This window comes from Carassius carassius, chromosome 11 (genome assembly GCF_963082965.1).
Source record: "Carassius carassius chromosome 11, fCarCar2.1, whole genome shotgun sequence".
NCBI classification, from domain to species: domain Eukaryota; kingdom Metazoa; phylum Chordata; class Actinopteri; order Cypriniformes; family Cyprinidae; genus Carassius; species Carassius carassius.
Window position 1 is genome coordinate 25587553 of NC_081765.1, and position 27351 is coordinate 25614903.

At 36.4% G+C, this 27351-nt stretch overlaps 2 protein-coding genes across 5 annotated transcripts in view; one reads left to right on the plus strand and one right to left on the minus strand.

The window, feature by feature from the left end:
- LOC132153087 (adenylate cyclase type 5-like) overlaps nt 1-27351 on the minus strand; it is an 89210-nt gene that overhangs the window by 45797 nt on the left and 16062 nt on the right. The gene's annotated exons all lie outside the window — the stretch shown is intronic.
- On the plus strand, nt 16125-18139 carry LOC132153090 (E3 SUMO-protein ligase ZBED1-like). Its single transcript, XM_059562278.1, has 3 exons — nt 16125-16437; nt 16683-17287; nt 17378-18139. The coding sequence occupies exons 2-3, from the start codon at nt 16865-16867 to the stop codon at nt 17804-17806; spliced, it is 852 nt and encodes a 283-aa protein (XP_059418261.1). The 5' UTR covers nt 16125-16437; nt 16683-16864; the 3' UTR covers nt 17807-18139.

A 27351-nucleotide genomic window follows, 5' to 3' on the forward strand; every position in this document is an offset into this window, starting at 1 on the left:
ACCTGAATGCACACAGACTCATGGGGACTCGAGTCGTGTCACAGTGGGGACCTAAATAGAGGTCCCCATGGGTAAACAAACTTATAAATCATACAGAGTGAGTTTTTTTGGAAATGTAAAAATGCAGAAAGTTTTCTGTGATGGGTAGGGTTAGTGTAAGGAGATAGAATATATCGCTTGTACAGTATAAAAACTATTAAGTCTATGGAGAGTCCCCACAAAGATGGTGAACCAGACGTGTGTGTGTGTGTACGTGCGTGCATGCGCTGGCATGCATGTGTTATCAAGCTAACTGTGAATTGTCATTGTTTCTGTAGGGTGGATGAACAGAAAGGGTTAGCTGTAGGGAAGACATACAGAAATGCAAACCAAGCCCAAGTCTTCATGCACTACATAGCAGAGGTTGAAAGGAGGAAGGTAAAGAAGAAGATATCTGCCACCAAGTTCATCTCCATAATCCACAGACAGTAGTGTAATGGAAGAAGAGTTGGTCTACACTAGAATGAGCAGAGCAGGAAAAAGTCAAGGTGCAGTTTGTGGGGATCCAGGCATTGAAAAAGGCAGATGCAGCACATATAACAGATACAATATGCTCCCAGATGTCTGCAGTCAGTGGTGGTGAGGAGGAATTGAAGGAAAAGCTAGTTGCTTGTGGGACAGATGGAGGGGCCGTTATGACAGGATCCAAGACAGGAGTTGTCAGCAGGCTTCGTGGGGAAAGGACGTACATTTTCGGAGTCCACTGCATGGCACACCGCCTTGAGTTGGCTTTTAAAGATGTAATGAAGACCAATAGTCATTGTAGGAAAGTTGAGGACCTCTTGACTGGCCTGTTCACCCTTTATCACAGGAGCCCACTGAACAGAGCCAAATTAAAGGACAGTTTCTCAGTGCTAGGGATAAAACCACTGATGCCCACCAGAGTAGGAGGTACAAGGTGGGTCTCTCACCTATTGAGGGCCTTGGACCATTTCTTAAGGGGGTTTAAGGGGATTGTTAAGCACCTTGAGCAGGTAAGTAGTAGCTTATATGTAATGTTGTATATTATTTATGTCAACATTTTGATTTTAACATGTCAAATGCAGTTCTTCCATTTCCAGTTTAATTAATTTTGTTCTTGTTTTCTAAAGATGCAGTCACCAGACGATGAAGGGGTAAATGCTGCTCAACAGAGCAAGGCACGAGGGTTCTACAAGCTGGTGACAGATGGAGATGCTCTTAAGTTCAGCAGTTTCCTGCATGATACGTTGACTCATCTTAGCAACCTGTCTTTGCAGCAGTCATGCTTAACAGTAGCTGACGTCCACAGTTGCCTGACTTCCGCCCAGGCTGTGATCCTCAAATACAAATACAGGTAATATTATAATTATATGATTTAATAATTATATTGATTACTGTTTATAGTTTAAAAAGTGTTATTAATCTTTGCTTCAGCTTAAAAAGTGGTTTTCTCATTCCTAAAACCTAATCCAATTTTACCTCCTAATATGTGACCTCCCTCTTGTCATGACTCTGTCTTGACACACATGTATTAAATAAATTTATTCCGATAAAGGCAAAACGCTCTTTACTCACATAGCATGTATCCAATGAACCACTCATTGTGATTGTAATGATTAAAACTGTAAAGTCTTGATGTACAAATCCTTTTGAAAAAAGTAAACTAAAACTTAAAACTTTGACTACAGACCTGGACCGATGCTGAGGAAGGTGTTGGATTCCAACACTTACATGGGTGTTAACCTGAGACATAGTGACACCAGCCACATGATGGCTAACAAAGACAAACTTCTGGACAAGCTGTCCGACAGCATGGACAACAGATTTCGGGATGTGGGGTCTGGAATCCTGAGCGATACAAAGATAGTTAGCTTCCAACAATGGCCTGATCCAGAAAACAGTGCAGGTTAGCATCTCAAAGCAACTTGCAATAACTTAATGTACAATTGTTTTTCTAATGCCAGAGAGCAGTATGATTTTGTATTATTAAAGAACACAACTTTAAAAATGGTCAAAATGTTAAACTCAAAACAACATACACTTCTACTACAAACTTTTAAAATAATCTTTTTATACAATTTCAGACTTTGGTGATTCAGAAGTGGACAGAAAAAAGTCAAAAATTATAGTCTAAGAGTTATTACTTATAATGATTTCGTTAATAACTTGACAGCACTTAAATGTGTATTCTTACAAGTTAAAGAACAATGTTTGTGTGATCTCTATTTTTCACCTTTATGAGGCAAAAAAAAATAAAAATTGGCTGGTAAAAAGTTACTGTGGCAGGTGGATTTTTAAATCCACCTGCCACAGTGGCTGGTGGTCAAAAAAATTAACTTCAGGCCCTGTGTGTGTGTGTGTGTGTGTGTGTGTGTGTGTGTGTGTGTGTGTGTGTGTGTGTGTATGGGGGGCCATACAAGCCATAATTCATTCTGGCACTCTCACACACATACATTCTCCTTTCACATACATACATTTCTACTCTCACACACATGTATTCTCCTTTCACATACATACATTTCTACTCTCACACACATGTATTCTCCTTTCACATACATACATTTCTACTCTCACACACATGTATTCTCCTTTCACATACATACATTTTACTCTCACACACATACACTCTCCTTACACATACATACATTTCTACTCTCACACACTTACATTCTCCTTTCAAATACATATATTCTTGCTTTACACACATAAATTCTCCTTACACATACATAATTTTTTTTTGCTTTCACACACATGCATTCTCCTTTTACATATATATATATTTCTACCTTTTTTGGTATCCATTACTTCCTGTATAAGCAGGAAGTCACTCTCAGACCAGGAAATACATGAGCAAGACCTGCTCAGCTCTTCCTCACAATTTTACAGTTATGCTATTTTCTTTTAAAGTCATCCTGTTTTCTTTTCAAGTACATATTTTAAGTTTTTATTTTTAACAAATCATTATGTAACCTACGTGTTCTACAGATCTGTGTACAAGTTCTAAGACACTGATTTTGATCGTATTAACAGGGCTTAACGCTAAAGACATTTTCTACTGGTCCGGTTCGTCCAGTGGTTTAATTTTTTCTTTACTTGCCCTGGCAAAATTTTTACAGGACTTGCCACAATCAATCAATCAATCAATAAGACTAATTGTTTTCATTGTTGACTGTAACATTGTATTGTAATAAATAATAACCACTTTGCACAAATAGGTACAATAGTTCAAAGATAAAACTGAAATAAACCATGCTTTTTCAGGTCTTTCAGGTAGTCCTAACTATTCCAGTTAAGGATGCACTAATCAGGATTTTATTTATTTTACAATCAAATGAGCCGATTCCCATTCTCGTTGCCAATTTATTTAGTTCTTTTTTTTTTTTTTACATTTATTAAATGTTTATTTTGCTCTGTTACTGGCCAAACTAACCTTGAGCAAACAAACAAAAAAATATATGCAACATGAAGCAAGTGCACAAAACAAAAACATCAGATTGGCTGAATTAATTTTTCATTATTATTATTAGTTTTATTTCCTTAATTATATGTGTGTCTGCACTATGTTTGTAATTTCTGTACTGGAAGCTCCTGACGAAATTTCTTCTGTGTGTACACACTTGGCAATAAAGCTCTTTCTGATTCTGATGAAAATGCTAATTCAATCTCTGACAACAGGTGGCGCTTATAGATCACTATTCTAGCACTGAGTTATTGCTGCACGCAGAGCTGCAATTGAAAAAAAATAATTAAATAAGTAAATGAAAATCTAAAAATAAATAAACCGCAATGAGTCTTGAGTTATTTAAATAATATAAAGGTTTCGCTGTCCCTAACTTGCAACCTCCCACTTTATTCACTTCCTAAATTAAATGAAAAAAAAAAAAAAAGACCTTGGACGCTTATAATACATCTACCTGGCAACACGACTGGGGCTGAGCTCGCGTCCTCAATCACAACTCGCTCAAAGGACGAGGCCATGTAACCTTTTCACAATAATAATATTTATTTTTTAAAACCCAGATAGCTTGCGGAAATACATCTGCGGCTTCCTCAACTACCTCAGCCATGCTGATCAAGACCTGTCACGGTGAGCCTGATCGCGCCTAACCTGCCTTCCGTTTCAACTAAACGCCTTCCGTTTCCACTATACTCCTTCCGTTTCAACTAAACGCCTTCCGTTTCCACTATACTCCTTCCGTTTCAACTAAACGCCTTCCGTTTCCACTATACTCCTTCCGTTTCAACTAAACGCCTTCCGTTTCCACTATACTCCTTCCGTTTCAACTAAACGCCTTCCGTTTCCACTATACTCCTTCCGTTTCAACTAAACGCCTTCCGTTTCCACTATACTCCTTCCGTTTCAACTAAACGCCTTCCGTTTCCACTATACTATCTCTCGCACATACATACATTCTTCTCTTACATACATCTATATATGTATGTGTGTATATGTATGTGAAACCACCTGGGAACCACCATCTCTCAGGACCTGAAGTGGGACAATCACATTGGCTCCATTGTGAAAAAAGCCCAACAAAGGTTGTACTTCCTTCGCCAGCTGAGGAAGTTTAACCTGCCACAGGAGCTGCTGAAACAGTTCTACTCAGCCGTCATTGAGTCAGTCCTGTGTACTTCAATTACTGTCTGGTTTGGTTCAGCTACAAAATCAGATATCAGAAGACTACAGAGAACTGTTCGGACTGCCGAAAGGATTATTGGTGCTCCCCTGCCCACCCTCCAAGAACTGTACACATCCAGAGTGAGGAAAAGGACTCAGAAAATCACTCTGGATCCCTCACATCCAAGTCACCCCATCTTTGAACTTTTGCCATCTGGCCGGCGCCTCAGAGCCGCAAATACAAGAACAGCAAGGCACAAGAATAGTTTCTTCCCCCAGGCAATCTACCTCATGAACAGTTAAATGTTTCCCACTTAAACGTATGCTTATGCAAAAAGGTGCAATATCCTTATATTTATTTGTTACCCCTCCATCCTAGAACATTCCTGCATCTCACTCAATCCTATTCCATTATCATTTATAGCACAATTGTTTATACACTTATTTATTTGCCAATTTGTAATTCTCCTGTAAATTTTTTTTTTTTTTTTTTGTCTGTGTGTTGTTGTCTCTGTTTACTGGAAGCTTATGTCACTAAAACAAATTCCTTGTATGCGCAAGCATACTTGGCAATAAAGCTCTTTCTGATTCTGATTCTGATTCTCTGATTCTGAAAGGAGAATGTATGTGTGTGAGAGTAGAAATATATGTATAAGGAGAATGTATGAGTTTGAAAGCAAAAATATATGTATTTGTAAGGAGAATGTATGTGTGCGTGAAAGCAAAAATATATGCATATGAAAGGAGAATGTAAGTGTGTGTAAGAGTAGAAATGTATGCATGTGTAAGAAGAATGAAAGTGTGTGAAAGAAAAAATATATGTATCTGAAAGGAGAATGTAAGTGTGTGTAAGAGTAGAAATGTATGCATGTGTAAGAAAAATGAAAGTGTGTGAAAGAAAAAATATATGTATCTGAAAGGAGAATGTAAGTGTGTGAAAGCAAGAATATATGTATGTGAAAGGAGAATGTAAGCGTGTAAGACTGCCAGAATGAATTAAGTCTTGCACAGCCCCTCATATATGTGTGTGTGTGTGTATATATATATATATTATATATATATATATATATATATATATATATATATATATATATATATATATATATATATATGCTAGCTGCTGTACAGTCGTGGCCAAAAGTTTTGAGAATTACATAAATATTAATTTTCAAAAGGTTTGCTGCTAAACTGCTTTTAGATCTTTGTTTCAGTTGTTTCTGTGATGTACTGAAATATAATTACAAGCACTTCATACGTTTCAAAGGCTTTTATCGACAATTACATGACATTTATGCAAAGAGTCAGTATTTGCAGTGTTGGCCCTTCTTTTTCAGGACCTCTGTAATTCAACTGGGCATGCTCTCAATCAACTTCTGGGCCAAATCCTGACTGATAGCAACCCATTCTTTCATAATCACTTCTTGGAGTTTGTCAGAATTAGTGGGTTTTTGTTTGTCCACCCGCCTCTTAAGATCTGGAGAGTTTCCAGGCCATGGACCCAAAATTTCAACATTCTGGTCCCCAAGCCACTTAGTTATCACTTTTGCCTTATGGCACGGTGCTCCATCATGCTGGAAAATGCATTGTTCTTCATCAAACTGTTGTTGGATTGTTGGAAGAAGTTGCTGTTGGAGGGTGTTTTGGTACCATTCTTTATTCATGGCTGTGTTTTTGGGCAGAATTGCGAGTGAGCCCACTCCCTTGGATGAGAAGCAACCCCACACATGAATGGTGTCAGGATGCTTTACTGTTGGTATGACACAGGACTGATGGTAGCGCTCACCTTTTCTTCTCCGGAACAAGACGTTTACTGAAATGATCTCAGCAGGTCCTTTAATGACAGCAATGAAATGCAGTAGAGAGGTTTTTTTGGGATTAAGTTAATTTTCATGGCAAAGAAAGACTATGCAATTCATCTGATCACTCTTCATAACATTCTGGAGTATATACAAATTGCTATTATAAAAACTTAAGCAGCAACTTTTCCAATTTCCAATATTTATGTAATTCTCAAAACTTTTGGCCACGACTGTACATAAAGCTAACAACAAAAAACACACAAAAGCACATGCTGAAACAAAAGCTGGCTGAAATGCAAACTCATGCTAGTATGGAATCTGTAGCATAAGCATAAAACACACTATATGCATTTGAATTACTCATCAAAATAGCATCCCTATATATGCTATTTATCACAGCATGTCATGCAACATAACATAATAGAACATTGATACTCAGGAGAAAACCCCCTCAACACACAGTCTGTGTAATGGATGATACTGGTATGCATTATTCTAGGAAGGTGAACAGTAATGATAAAGTATGAGGAACAAACTGAACCTTGAGGTCCAACACATCTAATGGATAGCTCTGACTGTTCTGAGCTAGACAAACTCTATGCTATTAAAGAAGAAAAATAAACCAGTGATAATGGCCGAGAAGGCTAGTTGGAGCATTTGCCTGCATAATCTGCTTAAAAGATGTGCGGTATTCTTATTGCAGCAAAAGAGTTATAAAATTTTTGAATTTTAAAGCATAACATCTTTTTATTTTCCAATTTATTTTATTTTGTCCATTAAATTTCTAAGTAACACATCCAGTTCAGTGGTGCAGGCATTTGTAGCTAACTTTTCAATTCCCCTGAGTATGATTATTTGTTACCACCAAAGTAACGTTTGAGAACGCAAACATGTTTGCATACTTGTTCACAGAAAGCTTATGTTTCCTTCGCTTAAAAAAGAAATATGAGAATTGTGGCCTCATACACAGCATGTTTTCTAAAGTCTAATATTATAGTCGACATACTGCTGTGCCAGGAGAAGGTCCTCATGCATCTTTGATGAATATGGATTTAATAACAGACAACGGGGTCATGGTACGTTTATATAGAGTGCAACCTGAACAATAAAACACAGTCAACAACTCATTTTCTATGTAATATAGTCGTCAATCATCATGGGAGCAAAAGCAGGGATCGAGCTGTTCCACAGGGCTGTGGAGAGGCATGGCTGGCTGAGCTGGCTGACTGTGTTCACAGAAGCGTACTGCCTCAGATGGCATGAACTGTAACTAGGGAACAGGCACAGCAAAAACATTATTTCAGAGAGATTAATGATTGCTGGCGGCACCATAACAATCCCACCAGGCAAAATGTGCCAAAAGTCAATATTTGTCTGAATATGAGTCCCCCGTTTGGTTTGATTGGTCTGCTGTCTGTATCGGTTCAAAAGAAAGGCCACATCTCATTTGACTGAAGGATTTTAGCCGTTTAAGGCATTGAAGAGGTAAATTATCTTATCAGAAATTTTGGGGATTAAAAATAGTAGTGCTACTCGCTCAGCTTTTCAGACTACTACCGTTCAAAAGTTTTGGTTTGGTAAGATTTTATTTTTAATTTCCTTTAATCAGGAAGGATACAGTAAAAATGTATCAAAAGTGACCGTAAAACAATATAATAAAATTATATTCTACATAAATGCATTTCTTTTGACACTTTTCTACTCCAAGAATCCTGACAAAAAAAGTTGCATGGTTTCAACAAAAATATTAAGCAGCAAAAACACTGATAATGATTTTCAAGATTGATAATTATCATCTCACACTGATTATTGTATCCACGGCTGCTAAAAATTCAGCGTTGCCATCAAAGCAATAAGTTATTTTATTTTTTTAATACTACAACAGAAAACAGTTATTTTAAATTGTGATATTTTAGAATATTACAGTTTTTATTGAAATAAATGTAGCCTTGGTGAGCATATTTTATAGATTAAAAAGAAATTTTTAAAAATGTAATAAAAATATTAAACTTTCTTAACAGTAGTGTAAGTTGGTGAATCACTGACCAAATAAAAGATTCACTAACTTATTCAAGCTCCTTTATCATTTTTGAAGTGAAATAAATGCTTAATTGTTGCTGCTCATTAATATATAGTCAAGTTTTATAAGTTAAATTTATTATATTCAATGTGTCTCAATGTTTTTTAGATATGATCCTTAATATATAAAAAACAAAACTGATAGATATAACTTGCATCAATGTAGCTAACTGCTTTTTGATAGTAAAGTTTAAATTGTAAATAGACTTTTCAATTTCAAAGTCATTTTCTAACAATGCTCACAAGTGAGGAATAATTATTATTGCATTCATTGTACATAAAGAATACCTACAAAATAAACCTTAGTCATTGAAAAGAACATTTGTCACCATTTATATTACCATTTCTCTTTCTGCCAAGAATGTCTCTTGAACTCAGTCTTGTGTTCCCTTTCTCCATGACAGGAAGCTCATGTGACCTCTCATGATAGGAAGGTCATGACAGTAGCTAGCAGAACTCCCCGGAGTCAGCTCTAAAATACAATTATCTGCCTGCAGGGCTTTATACGGATTACGTAAAACAAGGTGGCGATAAAACATTGATAGAGAAGACAATGCACTTGAGAATTGTCCATGTCTTTTTGAAGGACAATTCTCTCTGTGTAGTCAGCACAGAGACCTTCAGAGTGCTCTCACAGTCACACTGTTGATCCAAGACAGGCTTGATTTTGAAAGGGTCCTAAATGTCACATTCTGAGTCGCACCTTTGAAAAGAAAGGCTAGGCTTAATGGCAGAAAAAAAAAGAATAAAAAGCATTTTCAATTTTTCATCCTCCACATCAAGACAGAATACACATACTCCAAATATAGCCACAGCAAACACCAGCCACATGTGGCTCTGGGCTTTGGTAGCCCTTTGATGTCACTAGTAAGGCTCCCTCCACATCATTCAGATGTAATCAATCAATACATTAAAGAAAGTTTATCACCCAATCAATTCTATAGCGAGCAGATGTAAAATTATCATTGTTGAATAAAAGTATTAATGTTTTTCAAAGAAACCCTACCAACCCCAAACTTATGAACAGTAGTATACCAAATTAACATCCAAATATGTTTTAGTATCTTTTTTTTAGTATGTTTTAGTATTATATATATATACATATATAGTACAGACCAAAAGTTTGGAAACATTACTATTTTTAATGTTTTTGAAAGAAGTTTTTTCTCCTCATCAAGCCTGCATTTATTTGATCATAAATACAGAAAAAAATGTAATATTATGATATATTATTACAATTTAAAATAATTGTTTTTAAATGTATTATACTTTAAATTATAATTTATTTCTGTGATGCAAAGCTGAATTTTTAGGATCATTATCACATGATCCTTTAGAAATCATTCTAATATGATGATTCATTATCAAAGTTGGAAACAGTTCTGCTGCTTAATATTTTTTCAGAATGTGATACTTTTTTAGGATACTTTGATGAATAAAAAGTAAAAAAAAAAAAAAAAGAAGCTATGTTTTTAAAATATAAATATTTTGTAATAACAATATACAGTACTGGTCAGTAATTTGGGGTCAGTATTTTTTTATTTTATTTTTTTTAATAAAATTAATACTTTTATTCAGCAAGGATGTGTTAAATTGATAAATAGTGATAGTAAAGAAAATATATTATTAGAATATATATTATTAGAATTTTTTTTTAATTTTGAATGAATGCAGTTCTTTTTAACCATTTATTCATCAAATATATTAGACAGCAGAACGGTTTCCAACACTCATAATAAATCAGAATATTAGAATGATTTCTAAATGATCATGTGATAGACTGGATGTTACATGTGACACTGAAGGCTGGAGTAATGATGCTGAAAATTCAGCTTTGCATCACTGAAATAAATTTTTTTTTAAGTATATTCAAATAGAAAACTATTTTTTTAAGTTGTAATAATATTTCACAATATTACTATTTTTTCTATATTTTTGATCAAATAAATGCAGGCTTGATGAACAGAAGAAACTTCTTTCAAAAACATTAAAAATAGAATGTTTCCAAACTTTTGGTCTGTACTGTATATATATGCAGAGATTACTAACATGGGCAATATCACGTGTGGCAGTGCAATATGGCTATATATTAGCTTCAGACCACTGCTAAAATACAATCTTGATCAAGCATACAGTAGTAGCTTATTAGAATCTTGCATACTGAAAACTTCCCCAGGATAGACATTCATCCACTAGGAGAAAGAAGCTAGAGGTTTTCCAAGGACGCATCTTGCAAAACAAAGCATAGCAGCTCTTGGGAACCTCTCTCTCATCTTAGCAGAGAAGCAAAGGATGCTTCTCTCTAGTGGATGTAGTTATTGTTTGCCATTACCGTACAGCACTATTATTAATTAATGCTACACAGCCACAACGAAAGAAAATGTATCTATGGGTCACCATTCAGAAATGCTTGTAACTGGCCATATCCTGTTACCCACCCTACTTTTTGCAACTAATGAAGCACTAACTTCAAAGATTTACTTTTAAACACTTTATAAACCAGTCAGTCATGTGGCCTATAGGTTTAAGGGTTAGTTCACCTAAAAAATATTTTTCCCATTACTCACTCATGGTGAATGAGGGTCTTTCTTCAATAGGAAACACAAAGAGAAGTTTAGCAGATTGTACCATCTGATGTTTTTCATAAAGTAAAATCAATGGGGATGGGATGGATACCACCCATTAAAGCTCCAAACATCAAAAAGAAAATAATAATAAAAATAAAAAACCTACCAGGGTTACCCGAATGCTAACGGTCTTCCACTAGGGAATATAATTCTCTATGATGACAAATTGTTGCTAAGAGACGGCAACCACGATCAAACTATTAAACTTTTTAAAGATTAAAGATTTTAATGAATGTCATCACCCTCATAATGCTAAATGTTGTTTATAATCACAGTCTATGAAATTATTTAGCAGGTGCTTGGTTATACTGTATGCATTCATGGAGCATTTTTAAACCTTAAAAAATTGTTGAATAGCCTTTCTGTGGCTACACCACATGATGCTTGGAAAAATGCATCCAACAGCCTTCCCAATGCAGGTCATTTGAGGTTCATCTATGTAAAGAAGCCATTAATGGGCTCTAAATGTCACAAACTAATCAAGCAGTGTCCTCAGAATATAACAGAGCTTTCACACTAATGACTCTGCTCTTGTTTTCAGGTGCATTACACCATCAGCCTTAGGGCACAACTGAGGAACTGCTATGAAGTATTGCATTATTTGCCTCTTAAGCTTATTTTTCACTCTTTTTTGTTGTTGTTGTTAGCAGCTTAAAGTCTAGAGTTTAGTGGTGCATGAGAGCAGTGACAGATATTATCGCTCCGTTTGCTCTTTTATATCTTAAAGGCCGCGTGAACCGGAAGTTGCAAACGACTTTTCTCCAGTGTTGGGACGTATTTCCGAGAGAAACGGAATACTAAATTAGGAAAAATAGTGGGCGTGGTTTTATTTTCCAATTAGCACCTGGTTGGATCTAGAAAAGTAGTTAATGACATCTCACAAACCCCATTTCGTGTTCTGTCCAATTTTTTAAGCATTCACACATTAAGTGCTTCAAGCACATCCATAACCTCTCTGTTATCCCTCCTTCCTCCAAATGTAAAAATTCGAGCCATCTGGACCGTAACGAGGGAATTTTAGGGAATGGGAAAAGTGTTTTGTGAGTGCCACAACCAAAAATGCACCTCCTCGCCATCTCTCCTTTCACGCAGACAGCCTGTCTACTGTCAGTTGGAGGAGCATGGTTAAGGATGCTAAGCAGACACCCAAAGCATCAAACCTACATCATCAGAGAAGGTCCTCCAATGCAGAGGGGAAGGGCATTTTCAGATTTTGATTAAAGATTACGAAGCCAAACATTTTTTTTTTTGTGGATTGACTTGCATGGATGAATTGTTCACCACAAAACGATCAATTTAGGCAAATGGAATAAATATGGTCAATTTTGATTTCTGTTGGACTTAAAAGGCAGGGTAGGTAAAAAAATGTATAAAAAACTTTTTTTCCAAATTTGTTTAAACTTTATCTATATATCAATACATAATTAAAATGTAAGTACTCTGAAAAAGAAAGTATAAAAATCGAGTGACTGTAGACCTCTCACGACTGTTTTAAAGACAGCTCATTATTTCCATTCACTCCACCCCCTCCCTTCTGGGCTCCTTCCAAAGCATCTACTACGGCTCGCTAAGTAATGTTATGTTAGCTATATTACGCAGCTACGTGTGCTAATGACACATGCTTCATGAAAAAATAAACAAAAAAATATGTATGATCAAAATACAAAAAGAAAGATTTACCTGTCCAGCAGAAATAAAGCCATCAAGGAGTCACTTTTCAGCCCCTTGAGTTCCCTCAGTTCTCGCCATCGCTGGAAAGCCACGCCGATTTTAACTCGCGTTTTATTTCTTTGTTTATCCAAAGACTTTTTGTTCATTGCCTTTTCTTGTACTGTTACTGTCTTCCTTTTTTTTACCTGGTTTGCCTTCACTAACTGTATAGGCTGGTACTGTGAATTTTGCTTGCTGTTTCTCTGCCATTGTTTTGGTATTCCTAGGATCCGTGCCTGTTGAATCAAACGTGCTGTTTCCTCAAATCAAACGTGCATGCGCAAGTGGGCGGGTCATGTGTGGCAAAAGGGTGGTTGCCATGGTTGCGAGAGAGTGACAGTCGCCTAAGCCAATCCTATGTTTCGTCCCGAAATGGAAATAATGAGCTGTGTTTAATACAGATTAAACGGTCTAGAGTCACTCGATTTTTATACTCTTTTTATCAGAGTACTTACATTTTAATTATGCATTGATATATATAAAAGTTTAAACAAATTTGGAAGAAAGTTGTTTATACATGTATTACCTACCCTGCCTTTAAGAGACCATCTTTAGCTCTGTCTCAGATGTTTCTCCTAAAATCTCTTTAGAGAAATTAAGAGACAAATAGCTGGGAAAGACATGCAACATGCGCAGGGCTTTGGCTCCCCACTGATCTAGAAAAGACAAGACACATTACTTGGGTGAAAAACTTGATAACACCAGTTAGCTCTATATTAGAAGACATGAAACACTTACAAATAAAAGAGCTCATTTGTGATTTTCTAAACCAATCCAACAGCCAGTATTCAACAATTTTGAGATGTCACTGGCCAATATCCATGCCCATATGCCAGATTAAAATGGAAGAAAATAAATAAATCTGTTGGCCGCTTTTTTCATTGCCAACATCTACAGACAACCAAATCAATGAGTAACACACAATTCTGTTTTTTCATGAAAGATAAACAATAAATAAATGTATTTTAAGCAATTTTGTGGACGTTGCATTGGTTATTATTAAATTTATATTTATTTCAGAATCTGGCACAACATTACAACTACTGCCCACACATACTGGTCGAACAGTAATGGAGACACTCACACCGAGACTGGGCTCTGTTCCAAAACCAAGTGAGCCGTCTGTATATGCCCTACATAGGCAGCTGTGCCTTCTAAGGAAGTTGCTGAAACAGAAACTCATAAATGATAGATTTGAAATGCTATGCACCGGCAGCTACTCTGTCTGTCAGAAACAGCATTCCTAAAACAAGACAAGGGAGATTAAATTTACAATTTATTAAAAATGGCTAACAATAACATATTCTGAACATATACTGTACATAAAACAATTACTGGGTAAAATAAAGTCACATGTACATTTAAATAAATACATTCACTATTGTTCAATAAGCTTTTCAATTCTTTATTTCAGCAAGTCTGCATTAAATTGATCATAAGTGGCAGTAAAGTCATTTGCCATGTTTAAAATGATATCCATTTCAAATAATGCTGTTCTTTTGAACTTTCTATTGTTCTCAGCATTGATAATAATAAGAAATGCTTCTTGAACACCAAATTAGAATATCAGAAAGATATCTGAAGACTGGAGTAATGACTGCTGAAAATGTTGAAACCAACTTAGTCATCACAGGAATAAATGAACATTTTAAAATATATTTAAAAAGAAATTAATACCTTAAAATGCTGCCTGCATAGGCAGCACATTAGGTTTCAGAACAAAATCTTGGAGTTGGACTCCTGCTTTCTAACAGCATGCCAAATGGCAACACAGACCACAGATGCACATCCAAAGGGATGCAAGATGGTCCTCCAGTATGTTCTGCCTTCAAGGGCAAAGTATTCATAACATTATAGAAATGCTGTGAGATCAATCACGTCTAAAGTGGTTCGAAATAAGCATGGCCTGTTAGCATGAAACATTTAAGTAGGTCATGCTTCTGGATTGGTCTCTTTGTTTTGAGGTGACTGCAAAGAAGTTGCAGAATAACACATGAAAGTGAATGCAGAGAACAGACTTTCAAAAGGCATCAGACAGTCTTTACCGGAGAACATATGAGAGAAAACCAGTAGGTGTGTGAAGACAGTAAGAGCGATAGTGGAGTGACCAACAACAACAGCTCTGTGTATTTTAACCAAGTGACATTTCTGCAGGCCAGTCACATGAAACTTGTTTTTCATTCGGTTTTCTTCAGTGGCATCAGAGTGCTTGCAAATAGAGGCTCACTTTAAAATATTTCAACCTATTAGACCACTATCTGATGCAAGAGAATAAACTGAAGAGAACACAATACATCAGTATGTTTTCTTAATGTAAATGTCTAGACGGCACAAAATGAGTTGTATTTGCAAAACTATAAAATTTTGAAAACACAACTAACTAACTGATCTTTATTTAACTTTACAAAACAAAATTATGTGGGGCTTGAATATTTCTGCTCCCAACCACTAGAATATGGAAATAACTTATACTGTACCTACTAATTACACTGCAAAAACTAGGGCTGTGCGATATCGAAAATATCGAAATATCGCAAATTTGCATATCGCGATATGCATATCGTAATGATTTGTGATAAATGAACAAAGTAATACAAAGCTATATAGTTTTACGACACAGATCATCTGACACGCGGACGTTAGTTGTGTGTGCGTGCGCATAGGGCCCGCGTGTTCACTGCTCTGAGGTCTGACCATCAACAAACCAGCACGCAGTGAGTGACGCGCTCATAGCAAACTAATATGATAAAATGAGCCAGCCTGAGACATCCACAGCTGCTGCCGATGATTTAGTGCCAAAACGAAGAAGCACCTCAAAGATATGGCAGTTTTTTGGATTTAAAAGAGATGACCACATGCAGACTGAAGTTATATGTAAAACATGTAAATCTCGTGTAGCAACGAAAACGGGAAACACTTCAAACCTGTTCAGTCACCTCAAAGCAAAGCACAACGATTTGTATCAGCTATGCTCGGCAGAAAAATCTTCAAGCTCAGGTGAATCAACCCTCGTTCACCAACCCAAGCAACAATCCATATCATCAAGCTTCGAAAGCATAACACCATATCCTGTAAGTTCCCGCCGTCATAGTGAGATAACCAAGGCCATTACACGCTATCTGGCAAAGGATATGGTTCCGATCGCCACAGTCGGGAAACCAGGGTTTTTGCACCTGATTAATACCATCGACAAACGGTACAACATTTCCCTCTCGAACCTATTTTTCACGCATTGCTATCCCCCAAATGTACGAGAATACTCGCGACCGTGTCATGTTGGAACTGAGAGATGTCGAACATTTTGCGTGTACAACGGACCTCTGGTCCAGTAGGACAACAGAGCCGTACATTAGTTTAACGGTTCACTTTATTGACAAAGCCTTTAAGATGAGAAGTCTGTGCTCACAGACAGCATATTTCCCCAGTGAACACAGTGGGGAAAACATAGCGCTGGGACTGCGAGAGGCTTTGTCTGGTTGGAATTTGAATGAGGCGCATCTAGTGTGTTTTACCATGGACAACGCAACCAATATGATCTAAGTGGCGGAAATAAATGGTTGGCCCCGACTACAGTGCTTCGGGCACAGACTGCACCTTGCTATTGGTAAGTCTTACTTTTTTATATCAGAATATTTAATTAGTTATCTTAACATATAATAACTTCATTAAACACATTTTATTGTATACTGTCACAGATATTTTAGTGTTGATGATATTTAAATTAATAAAGAATTATACGTTAAATTATAGATGTAAGATTTATTCAAATTAATGTTTAAAAAATATGAAACCATAACTTAATTAAAACGATTGAAACTCTATAACACTATTTTATTTCTATTTATCCAGAAAATGCTGTCAAAGGTGACACACGCATCAGTCGTGCTCTAGGAGTGTGCAAAAAGCTAGTGGGACATTTTTCCCATAGCTGGAAAAAGAAAGAAGCGCTAAAGAAAGCACAGAGAGAGCTTAACCTGCCAGAACATGGTCTCATCACAGAGTGCCCTACACGATGGGGCACTAAGCAACAAATGATGGAAAGGATCCTGGAACAGCAGAGGGCTCTGTCACAAGTTCTCTCTGAAAATCGGAGTACAAGACATCTGGTTCCATCTTGGCAGGACATTGAGGTCCTTGAGTCTGTAAACAAGGCATTGAAGCCACTTCAAGATTTTACAGATGCTTTGTCTGGGGAAGAATATGTGAGCATTTCCTATCTACTTCCAGTTCTTCGTTTACTGAACACACAAACCCTTGCTGCTGACGAGGAAGACACAGAGCTGACATGCTCAATTAAAACCAAAGTGCTGGGCTACATGGAGACAAAATATGAGGATCCTGCAACCCAAACTCTCTTGAACATTGCCACTTTTTTAGATCCAAGGTTCAAAAAAGACTACATTCCTAAGGAACAACTGGAAGAAATTAGTGTAAGGATAAAATCAGAAATGAAGGTAAGAATATTTTATATAGCAAGAATGATTTGAGCTCATTAATAAAATATGGAGGTACTAATCATTATTTTCCTTTTCTTTTTTTTCTAGGAGGCACAACCTGCTGTTGCCATATCATCATCAGTGGGTGCTGCTGTGTCAGGTGCTGAGGCTGAGCCATGTCAAAGTGCCACAGCCACAAGTACAAAGAGGATGAAGAAGTCTTTAGGAAGCCTCTTACAGACCTCAGTTACATCTCCCTCTGAATCCTCTGACCATGCAACCATTGAAGCAGAATTTAACAGCTACATTCTGATCCCCAAAATCCACAGTGAGCAGGACCCTTTGGCATGGGGGGGAATTCACAAGGTAAATTTCCCCCAATTAAGCAAGCTGGCGGAAAAATATCTTTGTGTGCCTGCCACTAGCACACCATCTGAAAGACTTTTCAGCACATCAGGCAATGTAGTTACATGTCAGCGTGCATCCCTGAAACCAAGCAAAGTGGACATGCTGGTTTTCTTGTCCAAAAATCTTTAACAATTTTAGCATGAATGCTAAAATCTGACTTGGCAAAAACAAAACAAAAAGAGAGCTAAGAAGTAACTCCACTGTTTCAAGTGTTTTTGTTTACTTGAATGTTCATGTTTTCAGGTTGATGTAGGCCTAACTATATAGTGGAGCAAAGTATTAGTGATATTTTTATTTTCTGTTTGTTTACATTGTTAAAATGTAATTTTAACATTTAAATGTAATGTTAAAATGTAATTTGTGTTAATGCAACATAAAAAAAACTGCTGTTGTTCACTTTCAAAAGTTGTAGTGATTTCTTTCCCCTAAATAATTTGAAATTTTGGTTATATAATTTCTCTTAATACAATTTTAATTGATTTTAGAAAAATAAATATCGTATCGCATATCGAATATCGCATTATTTAGCAAGATATCGCATATCGCATTTTTCTTCAATATCGCACAGCCCTAGCAAAAACAATTTATTTGTTGTTGTTTTCCAGTGCAAATGTCTAAGATTCTTAAAGCAAGATACATTTACTTAACAGACAGACAGAAGTAGATACTAATAGAAAATGTAGTCACCCAAAAATAAAAACAGACAATGGCTTTGCTAAAAAGGTGATAGGCTCTTCAAAAGCTGTTTGTCTTTTCTCAATAAAAAAACTAACACATGCTTCACCAATTTGCAACTCTGCTCTACAGCAAATTTAATAATCTTGGTTATTTTTACAAAGTAAAAATTTGTGAGACTGCATGATGAATACCTAGAAGACAATTAAATATGTAAACATACATCAACCTTAAAAATACTAATTATATACAAGAGGATTTTGATAAACCTGCTTTTGAAAGACCTTGTACCCATAATAGTCCACAGTCCTTGAATTAATTTACAGATCAGATGACAGATCGATTCTACTTCACTGTGACTTTGTGCTTTAGAGAAAAATTAGACGAATGATGAAACAGACACACTGGTTGAAAATAACAACAGCTTCAAGCCTACAGTGGTGCTTCATATATATTGCCGGAGGGACCATGTCTCTTTAGAGAGCTACACAAAAAATGAGCGGCACAAAATATACACACAGTGGCGTGTACAAAACAGGCATTTATTAACAAAAGAAACAGCACTGAATAAAAACACTAAATATTTGATATTTCATGTCCTGAAAGCATACAAACTAAGCACTTACAAAGCGTTTCGGACTTTTATGTAAATAACGCGGTATTGGCTCTAACAGACATTTTAAAGGGTTAGTTAAATAACAAAAAAAAACCAATAACATTTTGTCATTATTTATGCACCTTCATGTCGTTCCAAACTTGTATGACTTATTTCTTCTGTGAAACACAAAAGAAGATATTTTGAGGATGAGGTTAACCTTTATGACTTCTAAACAGTCATGGCACCAAAACTCCAATGAAACCCATCCCTAATGTATTTGGCCAAGATGGTGTTTGCCAATAACAGAACATAGGAGAGCTGAGTCAGCATAAAAGGACTGAAAATAACCAAATGAAACACTGATCTCCAATGTTTTTGTTTCACAAATACAGATATTAATTCTAGAGTAAGAGTTAAAATTACTATGCACATCCGCATATTGCATCTTGACTGCTGGGACATTCTGTGCTGAACACCAGAAGGTCAAGGTCAATCACAAAAACCATCATGACTTTAATAATGCCCCCACTAATGACATCCCCTGTCTGACGGGTCAAGCTGATGTGCTTGGCCTCTCAGGATCTTGACAGAAGTTGGCCACAGAAGGCCGGAACAGGTTTTGCCTGTTTCCTGGAGATCAAAGGCCTGGTTATGTGCAGAACACCATCAAAACAAGCTTGTGTTCATCAAAACATGATCCTTTGTATAAATTATTTGTTCAATTGAGCCTACAGTGGGCTGTTGTTAAGACAGGACTGTTGAGAAGACTGACAAGAACTGTGGCTCTGGAAACCATTAATAGAAAACTATAGCTTTTTACAATACCCATTTAAGAGGACTTAATATATATAATGTTTGAGTATATATATATATATATATATATGTATATAAAATGTAAGTGATGCTCGTGTTAGTGATGTAATGATTCAATTAAATGCTGCATATTTCGTTGTGAAATTGAAAAGTGTCAAATAACAAAACCAAATTAAGTGAAAAAAAGTTCTAATGAAATAAACACAAATGAAAGAAAATCACTTCATATAAACAAACTTAGGCTTTGTCTGTTCTCTTTCCATTTAAAAATAGAGGCAACAACTGTATTTTAATCACAATCCAAACAAAGATGCAACATACATGCAGCATGCTAATTAAAATAATAATAATAATAATAATTTTGTCAGTAACAAACCTCTGTGTGTTTCTTAATTCATTATTACATTAATATTGTCACAAATTTTAGTTAGCTACTCCCTTAACATTGAAGGGAACCAACTAAAGACGTCTTGGGTCAAGCAGGCTTAAGGGCCATAAGTCTTTGATTCTTCATGAGTTCTATATTGAACAGATGTCACCCAGTGAAAGAAGGAATGGACAAATTTAAATTGTGTATCTCGCTCTCTCTTCAGTTGCACTGGAGACTCAATCCTACTCCACCTATATGCTCTCTGTAACCATCACTGCTTGTGTGTCTTCTTAGAAAGAAGATTTAACAAACAGAGGAGCACAGAAAAGTTTGCTTATGCCAGAAAAGAAAAAAGTATTAATTAAATGTGTTCTTTGAATCTACAACACAGCAGATGTATTTTTCCCCCTTGGCCGCAAGTGCATATGGCATCAATTCTGGAGTGTGGGAATCTCCAAGAAGGAAAAAACTGTGAATGAGAAGGAATGAATTCTAATGCTGCCAATCTCATTCTCTAGCAGACATCAACAAGCCTGCCTGTCAATCTCACATTGAACGGAGTTTCAACCAATCCATTTCAAGACCAATACGTCAAGTGTCAAACACTGTCTGTCACTGCATTTTCTCATCCGATCCTTGCAATGTTCTCTGCAGAAATATGGGTGACCAGTTTGTGATGTCTGCAGTGTCTCAAAAAGCCTGGGTTAACAGGAGACACTTCAATCAAGTTCTTTTACGCAAACATGAATACTGCTAAAAATAGCCACATGGAAAACAATCATCCAAACTAAATTGAAATACAGTGAGAAACAAAAGAGGAAATTAAAAGAAATGAAATAACTTTTTTCATCATAATCAACATGATGAATAACAGATAAAAACACTTGTTTCATTTAACACAATGGTTCTAACCATTGTTTTTATTGGGAAAGTTTACTTTATATTAGGGGTGCGCTGATCACGATCGGCCGATCGTTAATGCGCATCTCGTCAGTAAATCCGGTTCTCTAATCGGCGGTAAATTCCATCAGGTGCGTGATTTCACATAGAGTAGCTGTTACTACACAGAGCCGTTGTTAACTGAGAAGCTGCGCAAATCCACGTACATTTTAAGCATTTATTTGTGCATCAGTTAACAACGGCTCTGTGTAGTAACAGCTGCTCTATGTGAAATCACGCACCTGATGGAATTTACCACGACGAGATGCGCATTAACGATCGGCCGATCGTGATCGGAGCACCCCTACTTTATATACAGTTTAAGGCTTTGTTTCATTATTTACTTATGTACTGTATATAACTACAATATATTACCATTGAATATTGTACTGGACAGTTTGGACCTTCAAGTCAAAAGGCTTGAGAGAACCACTGATTTAAAATAACACTTTTAATTTAGCTCAAAATATGTCAAATTAAACTTTACAACCTATTTAACAGTTCCTCTAAATCACCCCAATTGATTAGTTATTTGTATATATGGTGGCAATTATGCTGCCATACACTGCATATAATGTATAATGTAAAAATAAATAAATAAATAAGTGTTTGAATTGCTGTTTTCATAGCAACCACTACAGTTGATGTTGGAAATATATCCTCTATTTTTAGGCTCATTAAATGCATAATGTCTTTGGCTAATTCACATGTTTCACCTTTTGAACATTTATGGATTACAGTCGCTGGGACAAGCGTTTGGACAGGGAGCAGTATTGTTCAGGTCCTCTGATCCCCCATTACTGAGCTCAGGCAAAGCTGCTAATGTGCAGAACTAACCAGACACAGCCCTAAGCCTGGCCATGAGAATGTCAACCTCACAAAACCAGGGTCTTACAGAGTACACAGTCAGTCTACAAACCGTGCTGCGGACACATTAATGGCATTCCTCAACTTTGGAGTTTAGACTCAGTGCTTTTAAGAGTACAAACTGTTTGGTAAACATTAAAAGAGATCAAAATATCTCAGAACTTAAGTTCTTAATTTTATAATATATAGCACTACATTAGCAGCGCAAATGGTTGTGGGTTCAATTCCCAGGGAACACACATACTGGTAAAAAATATTTATAGCCTGAATGCTTTGGTTAAAAACATCTGCTAAATGCATAAAATAAAATAAATAAAAATAAAATATCAACACTTATCTGAAAAAAAAAGCATATTATATATATGGATCTCAATAAAGTGAATTCTGCCCAACTAGTGAAGCTGGAAGTGCAAAATAAAGATAAATGAATGAATGACTATACACACTCATATAATAAATATATATGAATTTATATTAAAGGGGTCATATGACATTAATAAAAAAGAAAATTATTTTGTGTATTTGGTGTAATGCAATGTGTTTATGTGGTTTAAGGTTCAAAAACCACATTATTTTCCCCATACTGTACATTATTATTTCTACTCTCTGCCCTGCCTTTCTGAAACGTAATTTTTACAAAGCTCATCGTTTTGAAAAGCGAAGTGTGCTCTGATTGGCCAGCCATCCAGTGCGTTGTGATTGGCTGAATGCCTCAAGCATGTGACTGAAATGTTACACCCCTTAATATACTGTGATGCCATGTCATGCCATTAAACCAAGACAAAACCAATAAAACCCATTACAAACGTGGCATTTGAAGCATCCAGTGAGGACATAATTACGGATTATAATGACTTATACTGGGTTTTTATGCATTGGATTGCATATCGTGCTGCGTAAACATAAAACCATGTCTGCATTTGTGATCGGAGAAATTAAAAACAACAAGCTCTAACAGTTACTCTACACTGCTTAAAACTTGCATTTGAATCATCAGTGGCAAATCCTTTACATATGAAAACATACAGACTGTGCAAATTTTGAATTGCCCCACTTTATAGAAACCGACACCGGCATTGTAGTCTACTCTCACAGGAAACAGTCCTTGTCCTCCACAAAATGCGCTGCAGACATCTGAATACTTGGGTTGAACTGTTTTGAAACAGTGTTTTAAATACAACTTAACAACTGATTTCTAGATGTGTCCAATTTTGGAAGTTACTTTGCTTTCACAACGAACCACAGAGAGTCTCCACAACATGTCAGAGGTGGCAACAGCAAGAATAAATTATGCCTTCTCTCTTTGCGTGAATATTTGGGCGGTGTTATGCAAATCTTCTCACATCATGATAGAATAGAATGAGCCATTTTAGGTAGGAGTGGTTGACTTAACTTTTTTAAAGAATATCTCTTTGGATCTGAGACTTTAGTCTTTGCCACTTTACAGATCTCCTTTATGCACCAAGAGCTTGTAACACTCCAAAGAGAAAGGAAAAATTTAAATTGCATCATATGACCCCTTTAAAATAAATACATTTATTATTATTATTATTATCATTATTATCTATTAGCATTATTATTATTATAAACTAACAATAAAACAACAATTAAAATAAGTTATTGGACAGCAAAAATAAAAAAAATTTTGCCATTATCTAGGTGGTCCCACCCAAAACTCACAATCTGGTTTAGTTAAAATTGTCAGACTAGTCAAAGAGAAAAAGGTTTTGAAAGCACTACAGAGCCACAGTGTTTATGCTCTTTGGAAAGTCATCCTAGCGGTCTATGCATTTTAAACTGAGACAGGAAAAACAATTTAATCTTGAAAAATCAAACACTTGGACAACTGAAACTTTACCACAGATCAATTTCTGGCAGAATACTGCTACTAATTTCACTCCTACAAAGACTAAAAAAATTGGGACAGGTAAACTATTGACTATGCTGGACATTTTCCAAACATCTTTTTGAACACAGTTTGTTCACTGTGGCCTTTACATTTCTAATGTTGGCCAGACATGACTCAAGTAAACAATCAATCAATGCAACCTAAACGCTCTCGCACTCCTTGCTTTCCTAATTACAAGATTTCTCAAAAATGCTAATTGTTGGCTTCGAGTCTATGGAAAGAGCAGCTCAGAGGGCCAGGCAAGCAGGGGCAGCAGAGGCCAGGAGGGGGCTGGCTGCCAGATTGGTCCTACTGAGCCAATGTTTCCTTCATATGTTCAAGTCCTGGCACCATCCGTCACACCAGTTCACATGTAACCAGGCACTGTACAGTCGGCTGGACGTAACACCTAAATGAACAAGTACAAGTGCTCCTATTTAATGGAGAAGGAAGGGAGTTTTATTCTAGCAAGTCAGGTGACTAAATCCTTTTAATTGAGGTGATGGAATGATCATGCCTTCTTATGGTTTGACAACAGATCAGCGTTTATCAGCATGATTGTCTTTGAATGATTCTTTGATGATTCTATGACAGTGTCTTAAAGGAACAGTCCAATTTTTTGAAAATAGGATCATTTTCCAACTCCCCTAGAGTTAAAAGTTCAGTTTCAACATTTTTGAATCCATTCAGCCAATCCCCGGGTCTGGTGGTAGCAATTTTAGCTTAGCATAGATAATTGAATCTGATTAGACCGTTGGCATCTCGCTCAAAAATGACCAAAGAAGAAGAATTTGAAGTTTCATTGAAAATTAAGTTGAGCATCTCTTATAATGTAAGATATGAAGTCAGGAAGCATTACTTTTTACTTGCTTTTTATCAATAATTGTACTAAAAGAACACATCAACTTGACAGCTCTAGTTTTTACATAACTTCTACCCAAAAGGTCTAAGATTCCAGCTTTTCCTCCCACTGGAGTCTTGACTATTTGCAGACACTCTGGCTACCAAGGATGCCAAAGTGTCACTCAGTTGCCGTGGCAATCGCTCTTTGAATAAACTCAGGTTCATCCTGAGGCTGATGTTCACACATATGCACTTCATTTTGGAATACAGCACAGAAGCCATCTAGGTATGAGCCCTTCTAAATATGACCAAATCTAAATAGAGAAAATAATCAAATGAGATGAACATGAACCTCTCCTTTGAAAAGAAATTTCACACTGATATGAGTAAGTGATTAAATCACATTTGCAGTTCAGCTCATCTGATGTGAATAAGCAATTTAATTCTTTCATGTTGCTTGAATGAAAACAAACTAGACAGAAAATCCGGAAGAGCGGAGAATTAAAACAAGAACATTTCCTGAAATGGTATGGAATTTAGACGGGGAACAAAGTTTCCTGTGTGCGGCACAGCTTTGGTGTTAAATGATGTCAGATCTACTCTGCTGTCCGGAGATAAATCAGGTGCAGTGGATTTATTGAGACAAAACTGGGTTTGTCTCAGATGCCACCTTTCTTCATTGAGTAAAACAGGATTGATGTGAAAATCTCCCTCTCAATCCTTATTCTGCACAAGAGCCTTAAAATGCAAGGAGGACAGAGGAGCAAAATAACAATTTCTCTTTTGCAATTACCATAATGGCACTAAAATTATGTCTGTTCATCAGCTTACAATTGTCAACACATAATTCATGCCACACCACTATATCAACCCTCTCCTAAGTGGCAAAATACTGTGTTAATTAGGCTTGTTGCGATAGTCGGTGTTACCGGTGATACACGGTGTTTAACCCACCTACCGGTCATAGCACTTGACCACCGGCACCGTCCCCATCGTGTTGAAGTTTTAGCCTATAGCAATAAAGCACTTAATTCAGTTAGTGACTACGTGCCTTCGTAATATAGCGTAAGCGGAACGAGCGCCGCAGTAAAGCAGCAGTTGTCCGATTTCATTTATCATTTGAGGAGAGTGAGGCGACCTAACTGGCAAAGGATGGCGGAAGATCTGGTTTCAAAGCGAACTGTTGCAATTTAAAATGAAGGTTTTTCGTTTATTGTTTCTCATTTAGCCTATTAATAATTTTTTTGTCCGGTGACACCGGGATTACCGTTTTTTTTACACGTCGATTAACCGGTGGAAAAAATCCGTCACCGCAACATCCCTAGTGTTAATGTTATTCTCCCGCCTATTAATTGCTCAAGTTTTGTAGCTGCCAGTCATATTTAACAAAAAAAACACTTTCTGGTCAAATTTAAAAAGAGAAGCACGAGATTTCAAATGGTAAAGTTTCATGATCAAAGAAATTTAAGCGAATCAGGGGACAAATGCAGGCAGGAATTGACAGGATCAAAAAAATAGGGCTTAAATTTAACAAAATATAGCAAACTGGAGGGAACGATTTAAAAATGTAAAAAGGGATTTGGGGACACTGAAATTTTTTTTTTTTTTTTTATTAATTGGAACGATGTGCATCTAACACTTTAGGACTACTAACATAGGGCTACAACATTTCTTTATTAATAAAAATTGCAATTGTGATTTAAAATGCAATTGTAAAAGAAGATCTACATTAGCTTTGTTTGTTTACTGCATGATTTGGCCAAAAATGTGATTACATAAAAATACCTAATTAACTAACTAACTAAATAAATGCACTTTTGATTTGGTGGAAAACCGCCACATGATCCTGTATTGGCTTCAGAAAAATATATTTAGCTCTTGGCCTTCTGTGCATAACATGAAGTCAGAATTTTGCAATATATTGATCAGAAAATGCTTTGAAAGTACTTGAAGTGTTTTTTTTTTTTTGCCATGCTGCGCGTCTCACCATAATGAAAACAGCACTGTTCCCAGGCCGAGTTACTGTTCCATGGCACATACTAAACAAATCCAAGCTACCAAGTGAGATTTCATTTAGACCATGTAATATATTCATGTACCAGGTCTGAGAACTGGCCTTGTTTGAGTCACCCTGTCATTAGCACAAATATAGTGCTATATTAACAAGCATATGGGATCATAGAGTGAAGCCACAACTAGACAGCTGGGATATTGTTTCCCTGGATGGAGCTGCTCTGGTCTTTCCATGTCCCACAAATGCTTGCTGTTGTATTCATGGAATTCACAAAGCTCAGTGCTTGGATCCAAATAACAGCTGTTACTGATACATATGAGAAACCTCTGAACCTTGCTTTGTTTCATCCAGCCTAATCACTTAAGGCAAACTGAAAAAAAATTATAATAATTACAAGCAGAGGCAAATTGGAGCGAGAGGAGAACATGCATCACAGGCTAACACTCTTTAAACACGTCTCAGTGGACTGACATGATGAGGTCATCCATTTTCCACTTTGTTTAAAGGCATCAGGGTTTTTTTTTTTTTCCCCATTACTCTAAATGGAATGGTAAGAAACCCATTTGAGGCATACTGAGTGCTACAGTACAGTGTGTGAATCATAGCATTACACAAATTCTGCATATTTTTTCTCACATTTGCAGAGTTAATAATGGTGTTAAAATCT